The 22977-nt window shown below is 41.6% G+C and overlaps 1 protein-coding gene across 5 annotated transcripts in view; it reads right to left on the reverse strand.

The window, feature by feature from the left end:
- Window positions 1–22977, reverse strand: part of SPEN (spen family transcriptional repressor) — a 71592-nt gene that overhangs the window by 25400 nt on the left and 23215 nt on the right. For all 5 annotated transcript variants that reach the window (XM_074925032.1, XM_074925034.1, XM_074925033.1 and 2 more), the window contains exon 3: window positions 20025–20501. In XM_074925032.1, coding sequence (XP_074781133.1) covers window positions 20025–20501 — 477 coding nt within the window. The remainder of the gene's footprint in view (window positions 1–20024; window positions 20502–22977) is intronic.

Below are 22977 nucleotides of genomic sequence, written 5' to 3' on the forward strand. Positions count from 1 at the left end.
AACAATAATTATGGTAGAACAGGATTTGCATATTAGATCATACAGGGAGTCAATCTAGTCCACCAACTCTTGACGGTGCAGATTGTTAGATGCTTCACAGGAGAGTAAGAAATACAGAGAATAATGTTATTAAAGCTTGCCCAGTGGGGACACGTCATCTTCTTCAGTGGCTGATTTCTTCCCCGAGGCATGAGGGCTTATAACATCGCTAAAAATAATTTTGTCTGACATAACCCTGGAGACTCTCATTCTCCATTACACGAGCAGCCTTCTAAAAAATTCTGTTGGAATTTTAACTCTGAGGCTGGAGGGGGGAGATCTGCCATGTACAAAAATAATCCTGTCAAGATTTAAATTTGCTGCTTTCGATTGAATTTTTATGTTCTTCTCCACATCATATCAGAAGAACAACAAGCAACGGGGTTTTTTTTTCTTACCTTAAATTATTTCATAGGCTTCTTATATTCCCTCTTTACATTAAACCATTTAATATTTTTGCTAGTCTTTTCTCAGGGAAACCATTTCAGGCTTCTAATCATTTTCATGATTTGATTTTGTGACCTCTTCTACTACACTCTTTTGTGGGGTATGCAGTTTATGTAACGCCAGGGTAACAGTGCCAGAGTCATTTTTCTTAAAACATTCCAGAAAAACGGGGTTTTTTTTCCTGAACATCTTGGTGTAACAAGAGCTGTGGCACATTACCAAAAGCCCCTGGGCTCTGTCCCCATTATATTTGGAGGCAGAGAAGAGACAATCTCTGTCCCCAAATGCTTACAAACAATTGAAGGATATAAAAGCACGCCAGACCAAAACAAAACCAAACAAAAAGGTCAAAAACACAGAAGTAATAATAAACATGAGAAACTCTCCTCCCAGTCTCACCCTCTCATTACAACCCTCTCATCCAGTCGACATGGAGCCGCTTCACACATTGGTGCCTTTCCCACACATTCTCCTCCTACTCCTCCATCCCCAGAGGAGGAAGTTCAGTGTCGCTTTGGGAGAGGAGAAAATAAAGCCATGCCAGAAAAGGAGTGAAAAACTGAGCCCTTCCTCCTGCCCTCCACTTCCAAGGCTGGCTGTGCTATACGCTCGCCAAGGGGCAGCTGCCCTGCACCACCCAACCTGTTATTTCATATACAGTAACATTTCCCCTTCCAATCTACAGTCCCTTGTGTTTCTCAGCTCCTACCACCAAGAAGCCTGTTCACAGCCTCATTTTTTCTTCCAAATTTGTAAAATGCCTTTCTTTTTGCCTCACCTGTACTTGTGCAACCTGCTTTCATGCTCCCTTCATTAATAAACTAGTTCATTGCTGAAAGCGAAGCACGCTGCAGTTCACTCTTCATCTTTTGCCCATTTATCCCACTCCCTCTGCCTCCGACCTTCCTGCTAACTCTGTCAATGCTGGATCACCTCAAGTCCTCATTACACTGAAGTTCTTCTCTACAGCATTTTGGGAAAAGGAGGACAAACCTAGCCCCACATGAACAGGCCTTCAGGAGTCTCAAGGGGTAACATCAGCAATCACCTACGACTATGAAATAAATCGGCAGATAATAAAAAAAACTTAGTTTAATACACAAATATAGTCAGAGTATGTGTGTGGGGAGAATCTGAAAATAATTCCCAAGCTAAGAGCAGTACCGCGTGGTTTACCATTCCCCTGGGAAAGGCTAAAATAAGATTTTAGGGCTGCAGCAAGCCTCTGCCCTGTACACAATTTTACTTTCCTTTCTCATGTCTTGATGCTTGGTATTATGATAAACTATATGCTTTCTAAAGCATCTTAAATATTCTACTTTGTTAAGATTGTATCTTTTAAGTGAGAAGCAGCATTGAACTTCTATTTAAGCAGTGCTTTAAAATGGAAACAGGCTATTTTTAGTGCGCTTTTTTTTTTTTTTTTTAAATGAGGATGTTTAAAATATGGAGCATACTGTTAAAATCACAGCATTCCACTGGGGAAAAAAAGATAATCTCGGGGTAATACTGTAAGACATACAAGCAATGAAACAGCAATCTAACAGGGTGATAAATTCTACGACAGGGGTTTGAATTCCATGCAACTTTGGGAAACAAAGATCCTGCTGACAATTGCCACTTCCCCAGGGAGTTTTAGGGATATATGTCCCTAAGCAAATCAAGACTTTCTCAGAACATTCCAAGGGGGGGGGGGGGGGGGAAGTATTTCCTGACTCTGTTTTTAGAAAGCGGAAAAAATGGTAGCAAGAACAATTCTCCTTTCTTTAGGGAAAGCCTCGTCACTTTTCCAACTGAAGAAATGTGGATATAATAATTCAAAAGTAAGTCAAAGGTTTTATGTTCAGTGAATAGGAGAATGATGGAAGAGTTAATTATAGCTGCTGTGTCATCCAGTTACAGCACACAGCAGAATCAAAATAAAGCATTTGACAGTGAATTATATGTAGTCTCAAGCAGAAAAACAGAACTCCCTTTCAATTACTCTGGCTTTAAAAATATAGGAAACTAAACCATGTAAACTGCACAAGGGTATGTTCCCAGAATATTAAAATGAGAATATGGCTTTCCTTTTCCCTGTGAGTAATTTTGAAAACAACTGTCCTTTGCCAACTTGCAGAAAATACGTTATTAAAAATTCTTTGAGTGAAAAGTTAGCTCAAAAGGCTTTTAAGAAAAACAAGCTAGGGAAAGTCTAACATGTGAATATAACAGGTTAAAACAAGAGCTCTGATAACCTCCTTCTTGAAAGTATTTCAAGTAATCAATAGGTCTTGAAGCAGGCCAAAAACAGCATAAAGAAAATGGCTTTGTAACTTAATTTCGCACTTCCACTAACAGTATTAAGCCCACGATGATTTTTTCCAGAAGCAGAGCGTGCTCTGGCACACAGCCTTTTCCCTACACGGGAAAACCTGCTCTTCAACATCCATGTAAACTCAGCAGAGCAGAATGCCAGCACACAGAAAAACTAATCTCCTGAGCTGTCACAACACACGCGTTGCACGGAGAGGGAGCCTGTGCTGGGAATTTGCTTTTTTAAACATCTTGGGCTTACAGCTTCAGTTGCCTCTTTGGTGGTTTGCAGACTTTTTCTGGTGACGTCTGCTCATTTATGAAGAACTTGAGCAGTTAACCAGGACAGATTTCAGATGTTCTTTTGTCCAGTCCAGATAGCTTCTAAAATCAGTTTCATTCCGGCTTTTATCATGGCATCACAGCAATGTACAATAGAGATTTTTGCTTTTACTGTCAGCAAAATCAGATGGAAAGCCTGAACTATAAAGGAGACTGTTCTTATTTAATAACGAGGTGGACATGAAATCCTTCTCTTACATACGCACTCTACTACTAAAGATTAGTTTACAAGCCCTATAAAAATATTAACCTGCCGCCTTCTAATTGTCTACAAGTATATAAGGATGAGTGTGTTCTTACTCATGGTATTTATCTATGTATCTCATTTTCTATTAATCAAGATAAAATCTGCTTGTAATACAGTCTAAGTTTTATCCATATTGGCTGAGTCCCAAAGACTCAACACGTAAGAATTTGGCAATGGGGTTCAGATCACAAAAATGAGCCCCAAATATGCCCAGTTTCAGCACGCTGCAGGCTAATTTGGCACAGAGAATTTTCCTTTTCTAACTGCAAAGATGACATTTCAAATCCTGGTGTAGGCATCCTATATAACCAGTCCTCATTTCCACAGAAATACCTCATTTTCAAGTAATTGCATTTTGCAGTTCTAGTAACTAACTATGAAGTTACGCTCCTTTATGTATGAAAAATGAAAGCACTTGAGTGAAGAATACAAAGCGAGCCGTTCTCTTTGTTCCCCAGCAAAAAGGAGATAAAAGAGAGACTCCAAACCAGTCGATGTAACAGGATACCCGCTGCTTTTCGTCAATGGCAGCTGCGCTGAATCAAGGGATCTCACAACCTGCCCTACCCTTTTGCAATTTTAAAATGTGGGACAATTGTCATTTCTGTGAATTGATTTGAGAACGGTGAGTCAGCTGCAAGGCTGGTGACTACCCTGGTTACGGCAAGCAGGAAACAGCGCAGCCTTCATGGAAAATAAAGCAGAAAGAAGAAGCATTAACAGACACTGCGGGCGATGTGCTGCCAAACTTCAGGTTTAAGAAACAGTAAAACAAAAACAGCCTCTGATTGTTGGAGCAAGTTAAAAATCAAGCCACCTAAAACTGGTTGAAACCTTTTTCATTTTTCAAGGCAATATGCCAAGTTTCAGCAGGGAAAAAAGCAAAAATGAGTAATTTTTTTTTTTTTTTTAAATAGTTGCCTTCAAAAAATGTTTAACTAGAACTGGTAAATGATCCAGGATTCCTTTTACAGAAATATGCAGAGTGATTATTTCTTTTCCTGCCAAAATTAACTGAAATCAGGAACTCTGCCTAGATCAGCTATGATTCAATACCCTGTCAAAATAATCTCCAAGTAAAGATTATCTCCTAGACAGATCTATTCAGGACAACCTCCTGCAGCACCAGTCCCAGCTGACGGCAGGTTATTCTCACGGCTGATGTCAGCAGCAGATTCCCAAGTCAGGTCAGGAAATCCAAAGTTAACGTACAGTCATCTCTGAACAGAAGCAACAGGAACCCTTTTTTTTCTCATCCCTCCCTTTCCAGATCCAAGTTAAGTCACTGTAGATGATCTCTATGCAAAAAGCACCAGCTGCAAAAGGCAGCTAGCAAGAGCGCTGTATGCTCAGCTCTACCTAGAAGATACAAATCCTTGTGATACTTTATATATCAGTAACAGGCTTAGGAAACAAACTGCCAGTTAGATTTCTTGGACCTGGGAAAACAGCACCAGAAAATCGGTGAAAGTATCCAGAATGCACCAATGCGTTGCTTGGAAAAAAAGAATTTAAAAGACCTGATTACTGCCATCCAACATCCAGCAAAAAAATATGATGCTAACTGCTTAAAAAAGAAAACCCTTAAAAAATGCACCATATTCCATTCTAGCTATAGATTAAAGGATCTCTGCCTGTGAAACACTTGGACTGCTTTTCTGCATGAAAAATGATATATTGAAATAATATATGCACAGGTCTATTACAGGCTGCTATTTCTGCCCTACTACTAAATACTACATGAATCTAAAAAGGTATTTAACCAGAATTTCCTCCACTCTCTACACATGTGCAGGTCAAAAAACACACATCAAATTACATGTACTGTAATAAGAACAGCGAGTTCTTCCACCCCTTCCCACAAAACTCAGACAGCACCAGGTTATTCCAGCAATCTGAATGACTGCTCTGCCACATTCAGGGAGGAATAACCACGATGAAAATTCAAGAGGTCTGGGCAGAGGGTTAGCAGCTTTTTGTCGGGAGTTGATTCCAACGCTGATCTAAATATGCAAGTGAGCAGAAGGTAGTTTTCTACGCACAATGCATCCTGCATAATACCAGTCCACATCAGTGTATTTGTAAGGAAAAAAAAATAATTTCTCACATCTGTGGAAATAAATACAGGGGCGGTTTTTTTCCTAGTTAAAAGGAGCTGTTGAACCTGAAGTTAAAGGTATCATAAAACTCAGTCAAACATCTAAAGTTTGTTTGTATGAAGAGATCAAGAGGTAACAAGTCGTTACCATATTCTGCAGACTGCAGGTGAGCAGCTGAAGGGGCTCAGCCCACAGGCACTTACCACAAAGACCTTGAACCCTGTTCTTCCATTTCATAACAAGGCTTTACATTTTAAATCAGTATCTAGCAGATGCTGACTGCTCGGTGTGAAAGGGTGGAGAAAGCAAGCTGGGGAGCAGAGGGCTACACCTAATGTTCTCTTGCTGTAATTACCCTGTGCCCATCACCCAGGCCTCCCGTACCTCTGGAGCTCATGGTGAAAAGCACGCCGGGATGCAACAGCATGACATTCTTGGCACCCTTTCAAGGCACTGAGAACTTGCCACCCAAGGAACATGTCACACACTGAAGTATTTAACAACACACTGCTATGATAAAACAATCTACTGCAGGGGAAAAAAAAAAAAACAAACAAAAACAAAAACCCAACCTACTGCATGGAAGTGGAAACCAGTCACAAAAAGCACACAACAAATTAAAAAAAAAAAATAAAACAAAAAAAACATTTACTGCTCTGAAGAGAAGTCATGAAATACTGCAGACAAGTGGAATTAGGACATCCTCTTTCCCTTAACTTCTTCTGTTTTACCACGCCCAGAAAGGAGACTTAAATCTCCTGCTGAGCTGGAATCCTAAATCGAAAGAAATGACATTAAATGATGTTTAAAGGCCATGGGAAAGCAATACAACCATGACAACTCAATGTCTTTCAGCTGGCCAACTAACACGGGCTGTTTGCAGTATTTTTTTAGTCGTTGACTAGAAATTTTTTTAAGATACAGTCTCGAGATAATATTTACTATACATTTAACCCACGTCCAGTGACTGGCTTATTAACATCACATTTACATTTCTGTGACAGGCCATACTAATATATTTACTTTAGTTATTTTTTCATGATGTCTGACACCTGATCTTTGATGAGAAACAGCAGGCTGAAATGAATCATGGAAAAGATGAAGACATTGTTCAGAAGGACAGAGGACTACTCCCACTCCCAGAACCACCTTTCCTGGAGCCACCACATGCTCTGAGAGCTTCAAGACAGCCGTGAGGTCCTTTTAATTCTTCCCTGCAACTGAATAATCCATTACGATCACTAAAAATATGTATGTTTATATTAATCCCTGTCTGGCTGATGGAGACTGTGCCCAACCCACAGTCGGTTGTTACCACCTTGCTCCTCGACCTACTTCTCTCTGTCCTCAGGCCTGAACTTCGTGCAGCCAAGAATAAAAAACACTAAGCTGGAAGAAAATAAAATGTCTTGGTTACAAACACATCAGCCTATCTACATAGCAAACAGCTGACTCAGCAACCACAGCAGCTTACTACCGCCAGGAAGACGCTAGTTAAGCCCCCTGCTCCCTGCGCTGGCTGTTAACTCAGCCATGGATGGGCTTGTTGTTGAACCTGGGAGCAGCTGGAGTTGCCTGCCTCCCCAGCCACCACCTTTTCAAAACACGGATGCTCCCATGGAACGTTGGGACCGCTCACGCTCAGAAATGAAACTCTGGGAAGCCAGAGGAAATGCTTTCTCAGCAAACGGCCACGGTGACGGAGCTCAGTGCTGGGAAAGATTAAAGTCATCGAGGCCTTGAGGGTGAAGTACAAAGCCAGCTCTTTGGCGTAGCTTTCCCACTATTAAACCTCCACCGATGCAAAGAGGGAAGAAAGAGGGTGGGTGTGAGAATGCACGAGCCCAAAGAGCCTCTATTTTTCAACATTACCTTCATCAAGGAAAGCCTTGGGTCAAGAAGCAGCCCCTCTGAGAAGTCCCACTGCAGCCACCCCAAACTCCCACCTCCTCCGACGACATGGGGCTTCAGCCAAATTATTTCAAGCCCCACCAGGGCTTTCCAGCAGAAGAGCTGCCACTCAAGGCTGCCAGCACCAATAAGCCTGCGATTGCAGTGGCTTTTAAAAGAAAATGGTGGGGCAGAGTTCACCACTACGACGGAGGAATGGCTTGTTCAGTCTAGAAGAAAAATTGCTTTCAACCCTTTGGCCAAAATTAGCGTAATACTGTTAAAGTAAACAGCTTTTTCCAGCTATCTGCAGACAATCTAAATTAGTATTTTGCAACTGTCACCTCACAGCATATGAAATCTTTAAAAAAAAAAAAAAAAAAGAAGTAGCTTAGTTCAAGAGGTAGGTATGTCTTAACATCCCTGCACTGCAGATGGAAATATAAGGTAAGAAGAGGCCAAGGGCTTTGCCCAAGGTCATTCAATGAATCACTGAGGGAGCAGGCTGAGGAACTCGATATCCTGGCTCGTGGGAGGCCAAATCTTTTCAAAATACCAAGAAAGTAACATTTAAAGGCAGTCTCCTAAACAACAACTGCACTGCTTTCATGAAGGGATCTACTATGCATCTTAATAAAAACAAACTAAAACCCTACTCCAAGTACTGTCTATAAGCCAGGAGAGTGAAACGCCATTTAAATACAATCACTACTGTATCCAAGTATGCTACTACATGTTTACTTCAGGAGTAAAAAGCAACTTCTTTTGTCCTTAAAAGCACTGTCAAATGATTTCCTGGGAATAAACACTTCTTAATACAATTATAAAAGCATTCGGACTTAACTATACTGACATCATGTTGAGAACTGGACATTTTTCAGAAGAAAAGCCTTTTTCATACATAAGCTAAAACCAAAAAAGCACCAGCTCTGATTCATCCCCGGGTTATTTCAGTCTTGCAGAGGTATAAATGTTTTTTTAACATAAAGCTGCTGGTAGATCACGGCAAACAGACCTGCAGAATTAATTCCGTCTTCACGTTTTAGAAAATCATCACACCTTGCCTTAAAAACACCCAAGCTGGCACTGTTTTTATGCCCTACATCCCTGACAGCTCTCATTTGTCTGCCATCTGGCCCCACACGTGCCCCATCGACTCCACCCTTGGCTGCTCCTTACCTTCTGCTCCCCGCGGCCGCTCTCCCTGCCTGTGTGGGCAGCAAGCCCCTAACCTTGTGCTCTGCCCTGCCAAAAGGTGGGTGAGATCATCACCTCCCTCTTCAAGGCACTGGTTTTTTTAACATTACACAAAATGCCATTTGTTGAAATTCTCAATTTGGAGCGGTTTTGAAACGGTGCATGCTCTCTTATAAACAAATAGAATTGTTCTTCGGATGGGAGTCGTGATGAAAGGCATGCCAAGATACAGAGCTGATAAACAATGCCTCTTAAGTAAAATTGGGAACATGCAAAGCTTAATATAGAAATTCCATTTATGGCAGATAACGCTGTGGAAGTTTAGTACTTCTAAACATTGTCAAAAGGGCAAAATCTAAAGGAAAATGGACAGAGCGACTCTATATCTCCATCAGAAATAAGTACATTTATTAAGGGTGTTTTTCAAACAAAATTCCTATAGCCTTGCACCTTCTATTGCCTTTGAAAGAAACACCAAAGAGATGAAGGGAAGAATAATTTTGGAGGCTTTTTTAAATACCCTTTTTTATGCCAACTACAGCAACTGGAAGATTCACACAAGCGCTTTGTCAAACTGGAACGGTAGCTGTTATTCTCACGTAAAGGACTACTTAAAATGGAAGGCCTGGGAAAAAAAATGTCATTTCTGTGATCTCAGGCAGCATACATTATAAAAGAGAAGACATTTGATGAGTTGTATGCTAAGGATTAATTTGCCATTTAAAAATGCAGAGAACAGATGGATCTCTTGGCTAGGACTATATTTGGGAATTACTTCATTTTCTGCCCACATGCAAATAAAAATACAACTAAAAGTAGAACTTTCTGTGCAATTTCGCATGGGTAGAAAACACTTAAGTCATGAAATAAAATCAAAAATACAATCTTTATATGAAACAGGTAAAGTGCCACAGCCTAGTGAATGTACATCACGTTGGTGGCAAAAATGTGTTTTTACACTTGTGAAGCAACTATATAGAGTATTCCAGCCTTAAAAATTAAAAAAAAAAAAAAAAAACCAAACACAAAAGCAGTATCATATGACAGATTAGTCCTCATGTTCATCTCTTAAGAGTAACTTCTGAAAAGCACCCTTACTGTAATTTAATTTAGCAGTATTTGTTATCACTTAGTGATTAAACCTCCACGTGGTCAGAAGTCCAGAGACTCTCCTTCCCAAAAAATCCCGGGACAGTTCCATCACACCAAGGACCGTAAAGCAAGGGTGAGGACTTGGGTATTTGTGGGAAAATGCAAAAGTAGGGAAAAATGCAAAAGAAAAATGCCTTACGTGCTCACAACTCCCCAGACTGACTTGCCTTTATATCCCTGGCCTCCATGCCACATGGCAGCAGCAGCACATAGTTACCAGGGCTGGGAAAGGAGGAGTAGCATGAGGCAATTCAGCTGGTACGCTGGAGATTATAGGACAGCAGAAAAGTCCTCTGAGGAATTCCCACACACAAAGCCTACGTGCCCCACCTGCGTGCTTCCCTTACGGGATTTAGTGCTTACGGAAAGCAGACTCTAAAACCTCCAAACCATAGCAGTGCAGCAAGGCACAGTCTGTAAGCCACACATACAGTATTAATTAAGCATCTTTTTTCACACGTGATTTCTAGAAGTTACAGGGAAACTGCATATTAAAAAGTAAAACCAACATAAACTCCTTCTGAAATAACTTTTAGATAGCATCTATTTGTTTCTCCTCTAACAACACAACCAGCCATTCCTCATTTCCCTCCGCCTCAAAACAAACAAACAGCAAATTTACAAGCCAACATCTACCCAGCAAAGTCCTGACCAGGGCAGGATGTCTTCAGCGTATTCCCAGACTCCAAAACAGGGATAAACACAGCCCCACACACGTTTAGAAAACCAAGAGGAATAGAAAATTTGTACTAACCCGATAGCTTCCTTTCTGTGACTATGCATCCTTCACAATCCAGACAACAGGACATACCAGGCAGTAAACAAACATTGAAGGGAGGGACTAACTTCAAAGCAACTGTGTAAATCTTACATAATTTGAGGGTTTGAGATCTTGCAGCAACCTCTTACCAAACGAGGTGTCAGATGATACAAGGAGGTCAAACCTGTAGCAGCCGGAATAAGTAGGGCACTTTGCATCTCTCCATCAGCCCAGCCCGGCACCATTTGTCCATGGGGACCCGGTGCTGTTCATTCTTGGGAATTCACTTTCAGGAGAACAGTGCCTTTCTTTCACATGTTATCGCACTCGAAAAGCTTTCTATGCTCAAACGGACGGAAGATAATAAAATTCGTGAATGCTGTTGTTGCCAGGATCTGCTGGAGAAGTGCCTTAATTATTCCCCTTTCTCAAATGTTTGATGAGGCTTTTGTATTTTTCCCCAGATATAAAAATGATGATTTCTGGGCAAACGTGGAAAATACAAAGCAACTGTGGAAGAAATGAAGTGATGGCCCTTAAAACCACTTCCCTCTTGTAGGAAGGATTCTCCAAAAGGTACTTTTGCTGCCATCCCAGATTTCTAGGTGTCTTCTAGCCAAAACCATTGCTTAGAGCTAAATAAAGCAACTGCACACTGAACCCTGAATATTTTTCAAAGGAAAGTGTTTGAAAGGCTCCATGTCTCATTCCTCCAAACAGGAGAGAGGACTCGTGGCTGGAATGAGATGCAGTGTTTGTTTCTGAAACTCAGCGAGCATCAGGAAAGGAGAGAATAGCTCCTCTACCTTTGTCCCAGGATTCTTGCAAGAAGGACGGATTCGCAGAGAAGTCTGGTTTCTTAATGCCACACCCACCAAAAGTGCTATTTTTGTTCTTGTAGTAGGCACTTAATAATGCAAGGTTGTCAGTAATACGGCCTCTACACAGTGCACATCTCCCTCTTCCTCCCTTTGGAAACTCAGCTTTTCCTTCCCTTAAAGATTCTGAAAAATGAGGACTACGTCCTGGCACATACAAATTGTGTCTCCTCTATACAACATCAAAGTCCTCACTTTGAGTCTGTGATTTTCCACTCGTAAACGTGCTGCATTCTCCTCTCTGAGCGGCATCACCAGCTGACCATAATGATCTGGAGAGGGATATCTAATCTCTCGCTAAGAAGCTTTCACGCTTAAAACCTTGATACCATCATTAGTGGTTTCGGCACTTGCAACGTCGCAGACGGACTACGCTTGATGTCTGGACTTTAAGGGCAAACCTAAGTGCATCAGTTACACAGTTAATTCAATGGGCAAAGATAAGGCATGATATTCTCTTTTTTTTTCCCCCGGTAAGGTTTGTTTACTGTTAATTCACATCCTTGTGGCCTTAGTTTAAGTACAGAATGTTCTACCTAAAGCTGGTTTTAAGGTGAATGCCCAGGTCTCACAAACACACTTTGGAGAGAGCTGTCCTCCCAACCCTTAGGTTTTAAGGGGAAGGTTCTCCTCCCAAAGATATTACAGTACCCGCATCCATGCCTGTGGCAGAGCCAGAAACATCCTCTTTTGGGGAAAAAAAAAAAAAAAAAGCCAAAACGCTGTATTTGCAAAAGTCCGACCTTTAAGATGTGAAGGGATGCTCCACCCACGCTTTAATGGAAACTGTATGACTGAACACAGGCAGCGGCTGGATTTTTCCTTTGATCATCGTAACGACTGGAATTTTTTCAGGAAGCACTCAATACAGCCTTCCTCTTTTACTATTAATCCCTCCACGTGAATATTCATTAGTAATTATTAAATTGCCTATTTTCCAAAGGTCTTTAGGACGGGAATCCTCTCCCCCACCTTTTGCTGCCTATAATGTATGTGTCTCCATCTGAGCTGTCTAGACTCCCCTCATCATCAGTGCAGACAAGCAGGCACTTCTACACCATGATCCCTCTAATCTATTTTAGCCGTGATTCACATATGAGTTTTATTTCTCTTGAAGGAGAATCTGGACCATTCATGCAGAGGGAGGCACCCAACACAGCCTATTGCACTACACTGTTTCCCTGTTTTGTTTGGCTTTTTCGGGGTTTGATTTTGCTCTGCTCTTTTGGCATAGAGCAGAAGAGAACAGGAGGCAGATTTCTTCCTGCCTTCAGGATCCCTCAGACTAAGCCTGGCTTCAGAGAAGTAGCACAGGCAGCTTCAACTTCCCTGACCTCAGCTAATTCCTTCCCTCAGCCTACTCAAGATGATTAAGCAAAATACTGGGAAGGAAATCAAAGCCTTAGAAACACCATTAGAAGTGACCATTTTGTCAACACACACGCGCACAACCCCAAAGTCAAACTCAATCCACCAAAAACACCAGACCTTCCTTGGGCTGCAGCACGCCCACAGGAAGAAAATCAATTTTTAGCAGCTCCCGTGGGCTTAACGAACGGCCCCAAACCAGCAAAACTCAGGAGAACATCTCCCCTGACACTGGTGGGCGCAATACCTCCCATACAGCTCAGTTTTTTCCCATTGTTCCTAAAAAAGGTTAGGAAGAGCTGAAATTGCCAAACCTCACACCAGATACCGGCTCCCACAGACCTGCAGCTGTCCACAGGTGACTTAGAAATGTTATTTTTAAAACATGCCAGGTCCTCCTCCTGCAGCAGAGGATAAGGCAAGTTCACACGAGGGTCTGGATTTAGCTGCCAGAAATTCTCAAATCTGATAGCAAAGACTCTGATCTAATTGCAAGCATCCTTTATAGCATTAAAAAAAAAAATCTCTTTAACAGAATGCAAAACAATAGTAATTTGAGATTATCAGTATAGTTATAAATGTAACAAAACAGAGATACTTCTCTAGGACCCCCTTCCCTTTGCATCCATCCCCAACACAATGCATTTTTAAGACTCCCTTCCTGAAATCAATTTGGAAAAAGATGGCAATCTTTTTCTGCCTGCAGAGGCAAAGAAATCAAACACACTTTGAAAAAGCAGCAGCAGCAGTAGTAGTTAAGCTTTTGGACCCCGCTACAGAAACAAAGACTGACAGACCAGATTTAGAGAAACACCTACTTCTGCAGATTTAGGAAGAGGCTTAATTGCTTTGTCATTTAGAGCCAGCAATTACCATTACTGGGAGTACTGCGGGGGACAGGGGGAGGGTTATTAATTGCCGCAAATTGTCCATGCTTTTTTGAGCAGTGCATGCAAAGAAAATTGTGTATAAAATAATAAAAAAAAAACCTCACTTAATGATGTTTTAGAAGATTTTATTGTATATTAATCTAAGTGACGAGGGGTGGGTTCTTTCGGAGGGGCTAGCAACGCTGAAAATTCTATTTTTTCACAACTGTGTCCTACCTGCCTTCTATCACGGCAGTGATGGTGGTAAGATGTGGGGCAGGCTCCACAAAGTTTCCCCTTTCGGGGGCTTTTTGGGGAAAGTGGTGCTAACTTCTAGAGTGGGCAGAGCATCGGGTACTGAAGGAAGATTTCAAAATTAAAAAGTGACCTAAAACTCAAAGGTCGAGACGGAGAGCCCAGTGAGCTCCCTCAGACGTTGCTTTTACACAGGCGCTGCTGCTTCACTGCATAACCGCGGCGCTTTCCTGCGCTGTGTGAGAAAAAATCTCCACGCAAGAGCGAAAGCCGTTCCAGCGCTAGGGTTTGGGGCTTTTTCATTTGAAAAAAAAAAAAAAAAAAGGTTTTGTAGAAAGCGGAGGTATTTTTAACCGCCGGGTTTCCAGGGCGGCGGAGGGGCGGCGCGGGCGGCCCCGCCCTGAGGGCGGCGCGGCGGCGGGCCCGGCCGGCTCCCGCCGGTTCAGACCGGTTCTCGGGCACAAACAACCGCCCCCCCCCCCCCCCCACGCCGCTCGCTGAGGCGGCCGCCGGCCCGGGGCTGCGGGTCCCTTCGCCGCACCACCACCACCACCACCACCCCCCCCCCGCGACGGCCCCGCGGCGAGGAGGCCAGCCGCCCTTCCCTCAGAAACACCCGGGTGAGGCGGCCCCGCGGCCCCGGCCGCCTCGTCTCCGCCGACACCCCCCCGCTGCCCGCGACCGGGCCGCCATTACAGCGCCGGGCCGCGCTCCCGCCGCCACCAGAGGCTATGAGGTGATTTAAAGCGGCGGATTTTCAGAGCGAGATAAAAATCTATTATGCAACGCACATTTTTAATAGATTACTCTAGAGTATACAGATGAGGTAATGCGAGTTGGCGCCCTCCCCCAGCCGCTCTGTCAGCAGCTCGGCGGCGGCGGGGCTCGGGCGGGAGCACGGCTTCTCCCCCTGGGCTGAGGTGACCGATGGGCTGTCGCCGGTTCCCTTCCCAAGGGGACACAGACACCATTTGCTCGCCAGCTGCGAGGAGATCTTGGAGCCCGGGAGATGTATTGCTGCTTCTTTTCCACAGGAGGATCTACTTATGTGTAGATGTGCGTGTGCGTGCATGTACAGGTAGCTTCTTGCGGCGGAGTGTATAAAGGTTTGCTTTCTATTTTTTAATCTCTTCAGCACAAAAATATCTCCTCTCTTCAAAGCTATCTGAAAATTTTCTGCCTGTTCTCCATTTCAAGAAACTTGATAACTCCCAAGGGTAAAAAAAAAAAAGTTTAAGAGGATGGTCTAGGTTATATTTAGATGAGAAGCAGCACAGGCTGACATGAACAGTAACACAAGAAAGAACAAAGTGAAAGCGCTCGACAGTCGGTAACAAGAACATGAGAATACCTGAGTTGGATTTTTTAATTTTCCTTTCCCTAATTCACATTTCCCTTTACAGACAGAACATCAAAGCAGCACAGGGCTTTAGTGAACAAAAGGTAAAGATTGGGTGTTTCACCTGACTCTTACAGGATTTACTGTTGCTTTTGTGGTAATCGAAAGGGAGGCTTCCTACTCCATGCTTTTTTTTTTTTTTTTTTTTTTTAAATCTTAGCCTAATTCTTTTCCCCATGCAAATAGGAGCGTGCTGAACCCTATCGTTCTACCAGAAGAGATTAAAAATATCCAGGTGATCTCTACAGTGCAATATTTATGTGGAATTATTTAACATCAGCAAAGGCCATCTCACAGATTCTTAAATAAAGACAGAACAGCTACATTTAACCTCATTCTTTCCGATTTTTCAGCTGTCCCCAGCAGAGGCATCTCTCAACCCACTCAAAAACCCTAAATCCCATTCTAAGTCAGTGATTCATCACTTGCTGGCAGACAAACTAAGCGGAAAAGAGGAGAGGAAGACAATGGTAGGGAAAGGTTTGCATTATGTAATGAAACTAAAATTCACTTATTTCTACTTTCACTTCAGTTGTTTAAACAGACTAAAAGTCCCCAACAAAACAAAACACACCATAGCCTCCATGGGAGGTTTCAGGGAGCCTGTTTTTCCCATGATTAAAATTCCCTTGGCAGTATTTTTCATCTGTTTATTTAGAATCATTGAATCACTTAGGTTGGAAAAGACCCTTAAAATCATCAAGTTCAATATTAAGACACATAACAGATATGTATCCTTTCCAACTGTAACTCACTGCTCCAGAAAGAATTTCATCACAGAAAAATCTAAAATTAAAATCAAGCTCTCATTACTTTAAGCCTTGCCCACTTCTCATTAGAGCTTTAGGGTATACCTATCACAATTATTGAAAAAAAAAAAAAAATTTCAGACTTCTATATGTGCAACTTCTTACCATTGCTTTAATTCCAAACTACAGGAATGACTATGCTCTCCTAAATCCTGGTGAAAATAGTCACTTTGCATTTAAGCTGAATTTGTTTTTTTAATTCCAGAGCAAGATCTATTTTACATTACAAGCTATAGGAAATCATTCATCTAACTAGTAAATCCTCTAGCATCCTCGACATCATACAACTGAATAAGCACTCAAAAAATAAATTTTAAAAGTATCTGTAGATTTACACACGCATTTGTGTTCGCTCTTTCCCATTCTGGATTTCGTTCATCGACCTAAATCCTTTCTCAACAAGGTACTTCACCACATGCCCAGCTTTTAAGAGCAAAATGTCCCACTGCTCAGTGCCATGTGGTTCAGTACAGTGCTGCAGCAAAGCTTTAAAAATAATCACAAACACATGGAACAGTAAGAAACATGTCGAGCCACTTGACATTACAAAACTGAATAAAAAAGCACACTTTTTTTTTTTAGCGCATTAGAACACCTCGACAAGCAGCACAGAAATGACCGTTTTCTACCAAAAAACGGGGTATTCAGGAGGTTGGGACAGGCACCAAAAAAAAAAAAAAATCTGGTTTGCTTCCTAAGGGGTCCCACAGCTTCCACACACGTTCAGCTTCTTCTGTGACAGAGCAGAGAGAATACGTTTGCTAATATATTATTTGTGGTGCACATTCCAGTCAACAAAATGGAGAAATAAAGGTTTTCGGTGGCAGAAAATTCAAGCATCATTTCCAAGAGTTTTTTACCGTTTCAAGGTGATAAAAAACCCCAACGATCCTTTTCCATAAGATGGGTGGGAACAAGCAGTCTCACGTTAAAGAAACGTCAAAAACGCAAACTCTTCCCTCAGATCCGCACACAGGCAACGGCACCTGAGACAGGAGCTCCCGTGGAAAGCACCACCAGCTTCCCCACCTCAGCCCGGTCTGCAACTGCCAAGAGCCCACAAAATACAAATAAAGCCCTCCTTTTACCATGTTCTTTTTGGTCTTATCTTCTAAATTACTCCTTTGCAGCTCCTGTTACAAATCCCCTGTAAAGGCCTCCAAATACATGTTTGAAGTGAAGCTTAGCTGAGATCCAATGCAACCAACTCCAAAGTTTTATGAAATAAAGGCTTTTTTGGGGGTGTTTTTCTTTGGTTGTTTTTTTAAAACAATCTGCAGAGCATCTTCACATTACTGTCCAGAAAAATAATCTCCATTTATTGAAAGCTGTATTTACTTCACAGCTCTCTGAAAACCACAGGGAGTGGAGTCCAAACTTCTCCTTCGCTGCCTTTCTGCTCGTTTCTCACAGCACCTGAAGGACGATGGTGCCACGCACAAAATTCTCACAATGTGTTTAACACCCACGAGTTTCAGAAGGCTCCAGTGTTTGTCCCCACACATTCCCAGTAGCGTGGGTAAGAGACCCACCTCTCTAAGTGAACACCACTTGTTTTTGCCTTTTCCACCCTGCTAGTTGAGACACAGACAGGACGAGACTTGAGCGACAAAGTTCTTCAGGACGTACAATTCCAGAAGAATTCAGTGTCATAAAGACCTTAATAATTTCACAGCATCACCAAATCATTTCCACTTACAATAAAGAAGATCTCCAGTTTACTAAAATCCCCGAGAACTACTACGGAAATTGCAAGAAGTAATTTCTTCTCAGATAACAAACTGTCCTTAGTTATTCCAGGTAAATCCCGCTCTAGAAATTAAAAATAGATATGGAATTTGATCAATCAATCCAGGGATGACACAGCCAGAATTTACTACCCAGGATATGGAGATGAAAATAAATTTCTGCCTGGTCTGTGTTCTGGACAGCAAGTGAGAGCACCTTACCCCTCAGTAAAAAGGGGGCAAAGGTAGCTCTTGCTCACCACAGGGTACCAGGGGTTCACATATTTATATCACTAAATTCAAAATGTGTTAAAAATTAAACAGAAGAGTCCACTTGTGCTTTTAAAGACTTCAAGGCCAGGTGGGGTTTTGCTTTAGAAAGTAAGGATACAGTTAAATGTTTATTAATAGCGGACTCATTGCTTAGAAATATGTAAAACTTCTTTCCGAGCCTTCAAAATGAAATATACTATCCACCAGATTCCATTACTTGCTCTACTGAATTTGAATTTACTGTATTAGTAAGAAAAAAAATGTTTATTTCCCTTTCCTCACAGAGTATCATCTAGTTTTCCATTACAACAACTAGAAATTGCCGAGAAAATGAAATGCTAAAGCACAGCAGATGCTGCTTATCTTCTGATTACATCTTAAAACTTTGTTCCAGCAGGATCATATTTAGTCCTCTCAAATTCAGAGCAGTATTTCATCCCATCTTGACATCCCAACAATGACATTTTATAAATATTACGAGTTTCTTGGACTCCCTTCTACCCATTCTGCAAAGAGCAAAGGAACACCAGAAGACAGATTTTTTATTTTTTTTTTTCCTGCTTGGGATTTTTTTTTTTTAAACCTTAAATGTAACCAGTCCTCTTTTCAATTCATCTTCTCTTTGGAGACCTCTGGAAGTCTCACCAATTTTTTTAAGCTGCAGTAAGTGTGAAAATCTTTGACAAAGGGTTGTGCTTATCTAAGTGTTAAGATCTCCTTAAGAGAGAGGTGTTAGAAATAAACAAACAAGCCTTTAAAGCAGTCTGAAAGGCATCTCATATTCTCCCCTTGCCTCTCTTGCCTGCTCTCCAGCCAAGACAGGACCTGGATTTCTAAATCCAGGAGTAGAAAACAATAATTAAATGAAGCAAATAAATCTTTGCACAGTTCTTTAGACATCAGGAGTGTATGTGGGGAAATGAGGAGAAACTAACTTCCTCATCTTCACTTCTGCACACTCTCCCCAGTGTCAGCCTGTCTAACCCTTCCACAAGGTCCAATGTTCAAGCAAGTAAAATCTTATGAGAATAATTACCTCGATTAGAGAGTTACCAGTGGTTCAATTCCATTCACAGTAATAATCCAACACTACGTATTTATTATACTGATAAATATATTTACTTAATGAATATTTTCAGTTTTGGCAAAGAACTGGTATGCAAAGGAAACACTTCCAACTCTGCCAACCCTTCTCAGTGTAAAACACCTACAGGTACAATGGTTTCCACTCTTAGGGTGAATTTACTGTTAGAAAGGTAAATATCTGAGAGGCATTTCAACACGAATTTTCAAATTAGTGAAAGAAATCCGGTGATTACCTCTAGCCATTCCCCCCCCCCCCAGCTGCCATGTAGTTTATAAAGCCACACAAATACAGAACTACCACAGCTATTACAGAACCAAACACACAGGCATATCACTAGGAAACTTGATTTTTTTTTTTTTTTTAATTCTACAATTTTTGCTGTGAGGCAACGGGGGAAAAAATGGAAAGGCAATGTATCAACCTTTTAAATGTTAGCAGCAACAGGGAACGAGAGGAAACTGAATACCACTCATCATTTCCCAAAATATTTTCCAATGTGTCCTGTAAAAAGTGGCTGACCTTAAAATTTGCTTATTCCCTCACTTAAGCAAATAAAAGTGTCACCCAGTTCTGCAAGCACACAGGGACAAGTCTCCAAGGCCTCATGTTGGTACATCCCCCACTTTGCCTACTTAGCGCCTTATGGATGCTGCACAGATCCACTATGGAAAATAATTAACAACATCCACAGCATTCCCCTCGGATCTGCTTCGTGCCAACTTAGCCTTTTTACATTTCACGCCGGTTTATTTCTACATCAGTGAATAACGTTTTGCCATGAAACGTCTTATACTTTCACTGACCGGGTTCACAACTCCTCGCCACACCTCAGAAAACAAAACCCCTGGGGATGGTGGTTTTGGGTCGGGCAACAACCCACTGCGACCTTACCTGTCGCTGCTGGTACTGCTGCTGCTGCTGATGGAGTCGCTGCTGGAAGATCTGCTCCTGGATCCGCTGCCGCTGGGGGAGCGGGTGGGTCTGGACGCCTGGCTGGCCAGCCGCTGCGGGGACTGGGTCCTGGACTGGGACGAATGCGGCGACCGACTCCTGCTGTGCTGGTAATTCCTCTCTGGCCTTCTGCCTCGTACCTCCCGTGTAATATCATCCCTGTAGATATCCCTGTGTACCACACTGGGCAATGTAAACTGCTCCCGGGCCCTAGGTTCGTAACGGGGGTCGTGAGCATCAAAACGGTTTGGACTTCGACTCCGAGAAGTATAATAGAGCCCGTGTTGTAAAGTCCGCTCTCGAGGATCTCTATAGTAATCCTGATCGTAATGTCTTGTCCGATCAAATCCTCCCGTCCCCCGCTCATGGTGTCCATAGGCACTATGTTCATAAGCACGCTCCCTGTTATCTGAAGCCCTGCATTTAGGAAGGGGGAAAAATACTTCATCAGAAAGGGGCAAGCACAACTAAAAGCAAATCATGCAAACATTCACATCAGCACTGAACTTATTTTTGCGGCTGCTTCTCCACTAAACAGCAATAACCTATCAAGCAAACACTGACGAACTTAAAAACATTTTACTTGACTCCGAAGTTATATTTGTATACAATAAAGCTGAGCAATCATTTTGTTTTAATCACATTATCAGGCTTTCATGACCAGCATCTTGCCTGCACAGGAAAAAAAATACTGCTCTCCAGCGCAGAATCCTCGTTTAATTTGTATTTGTTTTTTTCTTTTTCTTTTAAATTCAGTAAAGAAAAAAAACTTTGTGGACATCATAATTAACTTTTTTCCCCCTCCTCCATTTTTGCTTAAGAGCTTCAAAAATTGTTTTGGAATCTGGTAATTCCTGGAGCTCTTCTCATTATCCTTCTGCAAAAATGGCATCGCAAGTTGGGCTGTAGCCATGAAAGCCTCCGTGCAAAGCATGACCCAGAGGTAAGAAGCTGCTTTCAAAAGGGGTAGCATAACCCAGAGAAGACCCAGAAAATTTAAGGTTTTCTTGTTGCTGCTCTAAAGTATTTCATCCTCTTAGAGGGAATTTGCTTTTATCAGACTGCTACACTCGATTCTCATCAAAGCTGCATACACTAAAGAAACATCTTGATTACTAATGTCAGAATACTTAAAACTGCAAGGGTGCAGGCCCCCAAAAGATACTAAGAACCTACACAAGGAGCATAAATTAAATTTTTCAGTAGGTGTTTTTGTTTGTTGAGACTGCTATTGTTACTGCAATCACAGAATTTCTATCTTCACAAGCACACTGCTTTCAAGTAGCTAAGGCCCGTTTTGTTTCAGTGTTTCAAACATTTTGTATGTCAATTGAGAAAGGCTCTATATCCTAAGAAAGTTAGTGTGATCTCTCAAATAAAGAGATAGTAAAACTGACAGGTAAAGTTAAAAGAACATTACAAATAGTTTAGTAGTCCAATTTAGACAAGCACCAGAACGGTATGTCTAAGTTATGTCCGCAAAATGAAAGATCAAGAATGATTACGTTGAATGTTTAAAAAGTATTTGCAAAATTCTAAATATGTCAGGGTAGCCAAAGTTAATTTAAAAATTTAATTATCCATCTTATGAAGGACATTTCAACCTTTTTTTCTTTTCCAGCCTTCTATCTTGGATTGTTCCTTCAGAATCAATTATTACCCACTTCAGTCCCCTGAATCCTAATAACCCAATTTCTGCCTTGTGCTTCCTCCTCCTCTCCTGCATCACAGATCTGTCTTCTATTTAAAATGTCAGAAATATTTCAGGTATCTTTTATAAACTGAAAGTGGGATTTGAACCTTTTTCGATTAGCATCTCAGGACGATCCTTCCATTCTTTCTCCAATGAATCACTACATCCTTAATCCTCTAAATATATTCAACCTCTGTTGTTAAACTGTAACTCGTTTTCAAGCTTTCTAAAGAATGCTAGCTCATGTTTTGCCTGCATTTTTTCTCTCAAATTATATATAAGAAACTACCTCACCAGTGCAACAGAATGTCATTAACTTATATATCTGCTTGAAATTCATTGTTGCCTTTCTATTTTCTTTATCTCTTGCTCGCAACAATGGCATTTTGAAAGAAAATTTCAGGATCTGGCACAGAAACATGTCTCTTTTCTTTTTCCCCCCTTTTGAAGGACCAAGACCAACAATTTTATAAACGATTGCATTTAGCATCCTATAAAGTGTTAATCAGTGAAAGCTGATTTAATGAGGTAAGAGAAAAAGCAGTATTTTCTAGAGGGTTACTGCTACATAGCTGACATAAAAGAACAAAGTCCTTATCCATGAAAAGGACACAGAAGACAGACAGAGGAGCTAGCAGAGCTGAAAATCTAATGGCTACAGTGCTTTTTCGATTTATCTATTAGTACTAAGTACTACTGGAGTTAGTGGAAAGAGAGGGTTTGACTTGGGTTAGGAGAGGGGCTAATATACACAGGGCAGGACATACCAACCTTTTCCAAGTGTGGAAACACGACCTATATTCCCAATTAAATCTAGGGAGAGAATTGTGAACATAACTTCCCCAATTTTGGCCCCTCTTATAGGGGTAATCCACCTTCTTAATGGGCAAGGGTGTCAAATGATATTTTAGATGAACCAACAAGGAGAAAAAAAAAAAATCTTAGTGACAAGACAAAAAAAAAATTCCACTGGAAGGAAGTAGTCCCAGACTGAAACCATAACTCTGAAACCCCCAGACTTCTTTCTTGAGACAGTAGGCACTTAAATAGATCCATTATTTTAACTTCCAGCCCTATGTCTGAATCAAGCAGCTGGTAGAAGATCACTCAATGCACGAGGGCACTCATCGCTGCTGGCCAGCAGGCATCCTCTAGCCGCCTTTGTAACCATCCAGCCCAGTCATTTTTCACTGGCGTATC

The sequence above is a fragment of the Athene noctua genome, chromosome 22 (assembly GCF_965140245.1).
Source record: "Athene noctua chromosome 22, bAthNoc1.hap1.1, whole genome shotgun sequence".
Classification (NCBI taxonomy): Eukaryota; Metazoa; Chordata; class Aves; order Strigiformes; family Strigidae; genus Athene; species Athene noctua.